The sequence below is a fragment of the Lycorma delicatula genome, chromosome 2 (genome assembly GCF_047948215.1).
Source record: "Lycorma delicatula isolate Av1 chromosome 2, ASM4794821v1, whole genome shotgun sequence".
NCBI classification, from domain to species: domain Eukaryota; kingdom Metazoa; phylum Arthropoda; class Insecta; order Hemiptera; family Fulgoridae; genus Lycorma; species Lycorma delicatula.
Window position 1 is genome coordinate 35,336,832 of NC_134456.1, and position 9,885 is coordinate 35,346,716.

The window sequence follows — 9,885 nt, forward strand, 5'->3', positions numbered from 1 at the left end:
TTGCCTTGCGAGTGGCTATATGTAAACTTCTCTAAAAACAGTTGTTCTCAGCTGTCAATTGAGTGGAGGTTAAGTAGTACAAATGCGTCGATTTCGTGGTTTGTTTGCATTTGTTGTTTTCATTTTTAGGTGCTTCTAAATAAGACTGTTTTGAACTTTCTGATATAACCATGACTACTGCTGCAAGACCAACATTTGAACCAGCTCGAGGTGGTCAAGGCCGTGGAGAAAAAGATTTGAGTGCTATATCTAAACAATATTCTAGTAGGGATTTACCTGGACACACAAAGCTTAAGTTCAGGTAAGAGATATTATTGTAACCGTGTTTGTTAATTTGTGAGGAATGGCTTGTAGTTTAAATAAATAATGGAAAAGTAATTCATTTGTCCTAAAAATATGTGATTAATAAGTTGTACTTAAAAGATCAATAATGTGATTAATTATTTGGGTAATTATTTAATTTCGTATTGTTATAAACAGTTTTACCCCTTCTGGTTCATTATTATTTTGAATGTATACTCTTAGTTAAAATACTTTAGTCAGAATTAAATGGAATTAATTTCCTTCAAAATTGTAGAAGTTGCTGCACTAGGTTTTGTCACCTTATGCATTTTTATTTGTCAAATTAAAAAATTCCTGATGACAGTTTAACACGACTATTGAAATGAATGTTGATTAATTAGCAATTTTAAGTATTAGAACTAAACTCTCAAATGTAGCATATGTTTATGTACCAACATTACCTTCACATCTGAAACTAAATACCTTTTTCTGATATAGGTAACTCTCTTTAGGAAGGTAAAATTTGAATTTTAAATAATGCATCACTTATGAAAAATTCATTATAAGACTGTAACTAATAAATACATAATTTTACAGCCCAGGCCAGGCTAACCATTTATAGACCATTTGTTAGTTTATTTTATTCTCATTAATTTTTTACATTTGTCATTCCTAGTAACTTACATTAAATAGTTACAATTATTTATTTAATGAATGTAACAGTACACTTAAATAAAATCACAATAATAAATCAAAAATGCAATAATAAATTACATTCTTAGTATCATTGAGATTACAACAGTCTCAAAAGAAAACTAATTTTCTAATTCCCATTCTTTAACTTTAAACCATGTTTAGTTGATTGTATGGCAATTTTCTTTTCATATTTTCTAGATGGTCCAAAAAAGGGTTTGCTTTTTAAGTTATTAAATATTTTTATTATGTACATGTAACTCAAATATTTCTGATGCACCTTGACCATAATTGAGTATTATAATAATGACTAGTTCTAAGTTTGTATAAAAAAAAAGATTACTATAACATTTAGTTATATATTTTTGCCCTGAAAAACTTACTTTATGATTATATCACAGTCCAAAATTACTTTCTGTAATTTTAAATGAAAGAGCACCCTTTTGCATTTTAAAAACCTACTTCCTAGCATGAAATTGAGTTCCCCAACAAATATTTCATAACTAGTATATAAATAAACAAATCTTTTATTCTAATTGCTTTATAATAAATTGTTATTAGATAAATTATAAATACAAAAACAAATTAATAAGATAACGAATAGGTGTGATTAAAGTCCATATTAATTATTTAAATACAGTACTGATTTCCATGGCAGAATGGTGAGGTCTTAACCTTTCATCTGGGAGTCCCAGGTTTGGCATTTTTAATATGCTACAATATTCAATCTCCATATTCCTACATGCAAGCTTCAAAACTTCTGTGGTGAATAATTTATTGAAGCAAAAAATTAAATAATGCTTAGGTAAATACATTTAATATAAAATAATTCACAATTCAATAATCACTATTGAAAATAATTTTGAGCACATATTTGTGTACATTGAATGGGATGCAAATAAATAATCTTTTTTTTTTAATTAGTATTTTTTAATAATTCATCAACAGAATAATGTCGTTTCATTAAAAAAAAGTATTTTAATTGTACTTTAAATAAAGTAGGTTGAAGAATTTTCATGTGGTTCAGCAATTTATTAAAAATGACAACAGAACAACAGGCCCTTTCTCATTGATTGAACTATTTTGTCAAGTTTTATAAAAACAGTTCCATTGTCTGGTTTGCTAAAGGTGGATACTGTTATTTTTTTAAAATAATTTCTTTTTTAGCAAAGATTGCACATTCATAAATATAAATACAAGGCTACGTTAACATATTTAATTTTCTGTAATATCAATCTACACAGGTCATACTTATGGATGCCAGATATTGATCTGACAGCCCATTTTTGCATCTTACAAACTTGTTTTGTCTTTTAGAGGAAGCTCTAAGAAATGACATATATGGGAATATATTTAGTCGTAATAAATATTAAATAATGATTACAAGCTTAGCCTTTTACTAAGATGCTTCAGAAGAAAACAGAACGGTTTGATTTTGCTACATACAAAATCAGTTTGTTCATCCCATGGGGACTTTTCATCTAATATAATGCCCAGAAATTTTGCTTTGTGAGCATTAGAAATGCTGTCACTATCGTTAATGGAAATTCTATCCATACGTCCAGCAATGTTATGCCTGCTGAGAAGCACAATGATTTTATACATATTTAAGGTTTAACAGTTACATCCATCCAATGAATAACTTCTTAAGCTGTTATCATAGAATTTTAAATTTCCTTTAAACAGTTATCTTTAGATATAATACAGTTGTCATCAGTGAAAAAGGATTGCAATAAATGACTCAAGATTTTGAGGCAGGTCATTAATGAACAATTTTAAAAAAAGCAAGTTCGTGTTATAACCTCAAAAAACACAAGCATAATAGAATTTCCTGCTTTAGCCAACTACAGAATAGGCATAAAAATTTTTTCATAAAAGCTGTAAAAGACTAAATTAGGGCAAAAAATATTACATTAATATTTTATTTCATTAATAACTTTTTTGAGTTAACTTTAATTGATTAATAACTTTTTGTTAATAACTTTCATTTTTCTTTTTTTTATTGTTATTGAATTATTATTTATTGTAATTTTTTTTTACAATCGAGGTTAATAATTATTAATAAATCAATATATTTAAATTAAAAATAAATGAGATAAAGGTTGATTCGAACCGATGTGCCTTCCTCTTGTAAGATCCAAATATTTCATTAGTTAAAATTTAATTTGCCATAACTCTGGAAAATATGAAAATAATTACCACTTATGATGTATCGTTGAAAAGCTCTCAATGAGGGCGTAATTACTGCAGTTAAGCAAAATGCCAATATCCAATTTTTTTTTTATTTTGGGCTTTTTTAGACACTTTTGGTTCAGTCAATTGCAGTCAAAAGGGAAGGTGTGCAACTAGATGTTACAACAGTTATAAATCAAAAAAAATTTCAACATCCTACGACTAATCTTTTTTTAGTTATGTGAGGTACATATGTATGTTCAGACGTCATGCCAAAACTAGTCAAAATGGATTCAGGGATGGTCAAAATGGATATTTCCGTTGAAATCTGAAAACCAAAATTTTTTGTAATTGCAATACTTCCTTTACTTCGTACAAGGAAGTAAAAATTCTGAAAAATCTTTTACAAAAAAGTCTTTCTGATTTTAGAATTTCATATATTTATCCATTTCAGCTTTGCAAAATATCAGTGTTTGCTACTTTGATTCACGTTTAAAAAAAAGTGGAAATGCTCATCTAACTAGTCATGTCATTAACTGATTCAAGTCATTCTTGAGGGTTGTATGTATGTATGTAAGAATATAATCTACTTTACAAATAATAATTAACAGGAAGTTTACTTTTAAAAATTACCAAATTTATTTTTTGGAAAGATTATTATTAATTAATGTTCATGATGAAATTTTTCATGTTAAATGTTCTTGTAATTAATATAAATTTTTTACAGAAAATTGTGAATATTCTAAAATAGAGCAGTGTTCAGTTTCATTTTACAAAACAACTCGTATTTCAATTTTGAGTTCATGTTTGTTATTTGTAAATTCAACTCTTTTATTTTAAGAATAGTTCTGTAATAGAAAGATTTTACTTCTGCCTAAATACTTTTTTGTAGGTTAATATAGCTCACTGTTGTACCTATACCACTAGCATTCTTATTTAAGTGTTAATCAGTGATGATTGCAAATTTAATGTAATTTAAATTTACTTCAAATGAAACCGATTGAGAAGTGGATTTTTGGTTACTGGCTCTAACTACTTAAAATTTCTAATCCAGTGGATTTATACGTTTGTAATCTAACTTTCCAGAAAATCCAGAATTGCACTGATGGGGATCAACATCCATTCTGCTGTAGTTGTGTAATACCCTTACATCAATATAGATGAGATTGTCTTCATTGATGAGGCAAATAGTCCTGATTGTGGAATGAGGTACCTTTAGCCACGTACTTCTCTATGTTGGAAGTAAAATAAATTAATTCATTTTTATTTCAGAGAACATGGCCAAAGTACTACAGATGAACTACGAAGTCGAGATTTCAGGAAGGAATTGGAAGATCGTGAAAAGGAAAAAGACAAAGGAACTAGACGTGCTCAGGAAACAAATGTTCAGTAAGTTAAGTTACTAGAGTTGTCTCTGTATTATGAGTATTTTTTTTATGTGATATTGGATTTTAAAAATAAAATTTATTGTATTATTATAATGTAGTTTATAAATTTGAATCCTTGAAGCTGAAATTTATGAATAAAAATTATTTTACACATACTTTCTGGAATAAAATGTAGATATCCAAATCATAACCTGTGCAACATGCAGTGTAGTATTTTAGTTTAAAGATTTGTAAAACAAAAGTAAAGAGGTTTGTATCAAAACTGCATACCAAGAGACTGTACAGCAGTTGTAAACAGATGCAGTATTATTAGAATAAACAAGCCAGTCACACATGACTGGCAGAGATGCATTGAATGAAAAAGTAATGTCAAATAAGAAGCAAGTGTCATTGTTTTGACAATAGTATAGTACCTCTATGATGATACGGTAAGTTTTTATGAAATGCATATCTATTTTAGTCGTCTAATGAAGTATTATTTTAATGTTTTCTAGTAAGAGGCTGAAACTTGACCAGGTACCTGCTGCTAGTTTGGATGCTGATGATCCTCTGAATGAAGATGACTCTGATGAAGGTGATTCTGATGATGATACTGCACAGTTATTAGCTGAACTCGCTCGTATAAAAAAGGAGCGTGCTGCTGAACAGGCTCGCAAGGTATGAAAATCTCTTTAAAAACAAAATTTTAGATAATTAAGCATAATCATTAATAACAAAGCTTGTGGGTTATAATTAGATCAGTTTTCTGTTTGCAGTATTTTTATGACAATCCTTGTGGAAAATTTTGTATTACTTAACAAACTGATGCAAATTTACTTTAAATTAACTTTCTTATAAGATTACTTATAAAGGTTTCAATCCCAATTACAACCTTCAATGTACCTTCAAAGAATCTTGGTGCTTCTTTTTTCACCAAGAAATCTTTTGATACCATATTTATTTGAGATCTGATATATTTTCAATCATGTTCTAAATATACAAATATACTAAGTTAAAAATACTTTGAAGTTAGAAATATCTTCAATACCTTACCTAAGTAAAACCTTCCAACACCAACATCAACTGACACCAACAGTGAAAAATACCTGCATCAATATCCTGAAGATGACTATAAGAGCAAGAAAGAATTTTGCCAAGTTGAAAAATATTACTTTATTTTTTTGTCTTTGTAATTAAAAACCGATGGTTTTATGTAAGATTTTTGAGATTAATTTGTCATAAATAAATTTCTCTTATTGTATGAATAACTTTCATATTAACTATTTGCTTGTGTTGATAATGCCATAAATCATGATGAAAGGTTTCAAAGGTCAAACCAGGAATTGAATCTGGAATCATCTTTTCAAGAATCTGTTGGTCTACCAAAGGAGTTATTGAAATTGCTTTTAGTTCCAAACTTAAGTTTAATTGCTTTATACAAAAATAAGGAATTGTTTATAGTGCTTATGTGACTATGAAACCGGATAATTATATTACCAATTTTAAAAGATGAGTAAAATACCAGAATGAGGTATATTTCATTGTTAATTTAATGTAATATTATGTCAAATACTTATCACATTCATAAATTTAGTTCAACCTTCTTTTAGAGTTAAAACAAAATAACTTTTAAAGCAACATTTTTTGATTTTACTCAGAATCCAGTTTAAATAATGCCCTTCAAGAAAAGTAATAACTAATTAATCACAAAGCTGCTTCAATCTAGGATTATCATTTATTATCTTCATTTTGTAATTATATTGCATAATAACAAACACTATATATAACCTTATAAGTTCTTTTGAGGTAGTTTAAGATCAAACATTTATTGTTGATTGTATTAATGTCATGTCTTTGGTTTATCAGTCAAAAAAATTACTGCTTCTGACTTCTGTTTTATTCATTGTAATCAAAATTTAATTTGTATAAATTAGATAGACATAAAAAAATTTCATGATTTTTTTCTTTGAAATCTATCTAACCTCTACCAGTTAAACAATACAGAATGTTTTTCACCATTGTATTGTTTTTAAGTATTTTTTTCTGTATGCTTAAAAACTTCCATCAGATTGTAAAAGTGAGCACAAAATTAATTGCGCAGTACAGTAACTGATAAAAAGTAGCACATTGAAGTAAAAGAATATGATTTTGATTCATATATGGAGAAGACTGAAATGATAATTTGTTATTATATATTCCTGTAATTTTCAAAGTCATACTTGATGCTGGAAGTTAGTTAGACAGAGATATGCACTCCTCAGATTGATTGAATTTTTTTTTTTTTTTTTGAAATTTACCTTATGTTTTAGGTAATGGAGATGTATGTCTCAGAGGTAACATGTTTTATACTGATGGTTTATTGCAGAATCTATTTCAAGTTTTATAATTAAAAAAATTGTAACATTTCTGTAAGAATGGTTAAAATTTAGTATATTTAAGTAGTTGAATACCAACTTAGATTTTCTTTGTATGTATCTTTTTATTCAATTATCTGACATGGTTTTACAAGACCTAAAAAAACTACTGTAGACAATTAATATTTATAATAGACAGTATATTTTTTTATATTGATCTGCTTTTATAACTTTTTTATTCTGATATTATTTTAATAATAGTGCATGATTTTTTAATTTTATTTTAGGAAACGGAAAAACGTCAAGAAGAAGAACGAATACGTATGGAAAATATTCTTAGTGGAAATCCATTGCTAAATTACACTGCACAAGTTCCAAAAACAGATTTGAAGGTCAGTTATGTTTTACTCATAAAATGGTTTGCTGTATTATTCATTTGATCGTAGCTTTTTATTAAATGCATATTCTATAAAAGTCCAGTTGGACAAACATTTATGATGAGAATTGTATTATTTTATAATAAATATGCTTAGATAAAATATATTTTGAGCAGTTTACCAAGACCACAGTGATCAGTGGATCACTGTGGTCTCGGTGCAATATCACTTATTGCAGTGATAGCACATTGGATCATAGTCGCTTCTGAAGTAGGAAGTGCATAATTGTTATGAAAAGCCTTTCTGGAAGAATATTTCCATAATTTATGCAGTTGATTTCCATTTACAACAGTAAGTACATCACTTAAAATGAACCTAAAAGGCTCTCACCCCCAGATCTCTTGCAATTTAGTTGGCCACGCAATGTCACCATTTTAAGAGATTGCTTTGTTAAGAAAAAAATTCATTAAAACATTTTTGATAGCTTTTAAAAACTATATCTTATACCACTATCTTTTTGAAAAAATTAGTTTTTGTATTGCTAATCTAAGCCATCATTGTATCAGAATTTCATCATAATTTTCAAAGAAATGGGTCTTTAATAAATCTCCAAACGGTCTCTTATGTAAAATTCTTAATGCTACCATTAGAAATGCCAAGTGATACATCAGGCTAGTGTACTGAACAGCAATAATTACTTTGATACACTTCTTTTACTGTCATAAAAAATAGTGCACAGTATTTCTTATCATATGCTTATTTTACAGGGAATTCTCTTTCCTTTCTGCTCCATATTTGAATGATGAAGTGGAAGCTAATATTCTGTTAAGGTATCATTACTATTAAATTGCCTATGTTCAATATTGAAACGTTCCCCAATACCCTGCTGAATCTGTTATTAAAATATTACTTACTTCATATGCATAAAATATTTGGATGATATTTAATACTGTTTTGGATTTAACTGAACAATTTATTGTTTATTGGGATACCACCACACATCTTAAAATTCTCAGTCTGGGCAAGGGATTTCCTAAAGGAAGCCTGTACCTGTTTTTAGGTGGCTCTTTTAACATATAAAGTAAAAGTAAGCATATATGTGAAGTAGTCAACACTAAACTATCAGTCAGTAATGCACTACCTGAATCTTTTAAGAATGTCTGTAGACTGTGGATGCCCAATGCCTCTATCTGGAGGGAACCTTTAATCACTCATTTTGGTCTCTCTATGGATATATAGTCTCCCTATGGATATAATCAACCTTTTCCACTGTCTTTTCTCTTACTTTGATCACTTACACTAGTGGTATCTGTGAATTTTAGACTAGTTAAAGGTCTCAGCTAAGGATATGAGGATTTTTTAGTTACTTTGTCATTAATATTTGTATGGTTTAATGTAGTTAGCCACAAAATATGAACCTATCCCATTCAAAAACCAACTAAAAACCACTTAATGGATAAAACTGAGCTTTCTAATCCCTCAATACACTTTGCTAGAGCTGTTTTTGGAAGGAACATTTCTATCAAACTAACTTTTAAAAACCAGTTATTTATTTATTTTTTTACCATATCCTTAATAATAGTTCTAAAAAAAATTCTTGAAATAAATTTCCCATTTGTTTAGAAAGCAAGATTATTTAAAATATCATATTTTGTATTTTTTTTTAATGCAGTTTATTTTTCTAACTAGCTATGTTATTTAATTAGCTTCTTTATAATTAATTAATAAAGTTAAATAAATCTATAGAGCTTCAATCAACGGAATTATCTAGTTTTATTAATATTAATGTTGTGAAATTTAATTTTCCAGGTAAAACGAAGATGGGATGATGATGTAGTTTTCAAAAACTGTGCACGTTCTGAACCTGAAAAAAAGAAAAATGAATTTATTAATGATTCATTGCGTTCAGAATTTCATAGAAAGTTTATGGAAAAATATGTTAAATAAATGTGATTATTTTTATATCTGGTGTACTAAAAAATATATGCAGTAAAAATACTGATTTTCTTAAAGTGAATAAAGTAACTTTAAATACTATGCCTTTATATTTGAATTTTTCATTTAGCTTGTGCACTTGTGTCATTAATTGTATGTAATAAATTACATTTGTAAAATAATATAAAAATTTTTGGTTAGTACTATTTAAAAGTTTAATTTTTGTTTTTTCATCATGCTGAGAAAATATTTCTTCTGATTGAACATTAAGATTGATCTGCTTATTAAAACATTTTTAAAATTTTACTTAGCTCAGATCATGACAACATTCCCAAAAAAAAGAAGCATTTATGTTGATGCTGAGCTGAATTTCTATAAAGTTAGCTGACAGTGACTACTTGAATATTTCATTTTATTATACTTGATTTTCAGTGACATTAGGATTTATTTCATCATTCAAGTTCTTGATTAAACAATTAAAAGAAAAAGAGAAGTTATCTGTTTTTGTTTGTTTTTTTTTAAATTACAACTTACCCTTTTATTTATTTTATATTATTGCAGTTAATTGTTTTTTAAGTAACTACATGTAAAACAAGCAATGACAACAGTTTAACAGGTTAATTATAATGTCCAGTACAGAAAATATTACTTAAACATAATTCTGTACCTGTTTTCTTATAATACACCACCAATGTGCTTATAAGT

The 9,885-nt window shown here is 27.6% G+C and overlaps 1 protein-coding gene across 1 annotated transcript; it reads left to right on the forward strand.

The window, feature by feature from the left end:
* Positions 1–31: 31 nt before the first annotated feature.
* c12.1 (spliceosome-associated protein CWC15) lies at positions 32–9,677 on the forward strand. The gene is made up of 5 exons (XM_075358661.1): positions 32–301; positions 4,420–4,536; positions 5,030–5,192; positions 7,156–7,260; positions 9,055–9,677. The coding sequence occupies exons 1-5, from the start codon at positions 171–173 to the stop codon at positions 9,190–9,192; spliced, it is 654 nt and encodes a 217-aa protein (XP_075214776.1). The 5' UTR covers positions 32–170; the 3' UTR covers positions 9,193–9,677.
* Positions 9,678–9,885: the final 208 nt, after the last annotated feature.

Excerpts from the sequence above, each read along its gene's own strand:
- c12.1 (XM_075358661.1), top strand. The coding sequence starts at position 171 with ATGACTACTGCTGCAAGACCAACATTTGAACCAGCTCGAGGTGGTCAA. Across the intron at positions 4,537-5,029 it reads GCTCAGGAAACAAATGTTCA|TAAGAGGCTGAAACTTGACC; the intron begins GTAAGTTAAGTT and ends AATGTTTTCTAG. Across the intron at positions 7,261-9,054 it reads TTCCAAAAACAGATTTGAAG|GTAAAACGAAGATGGGATGA; the intron begins GTCAGTTATGTT and ends TTAATTTTCCAG.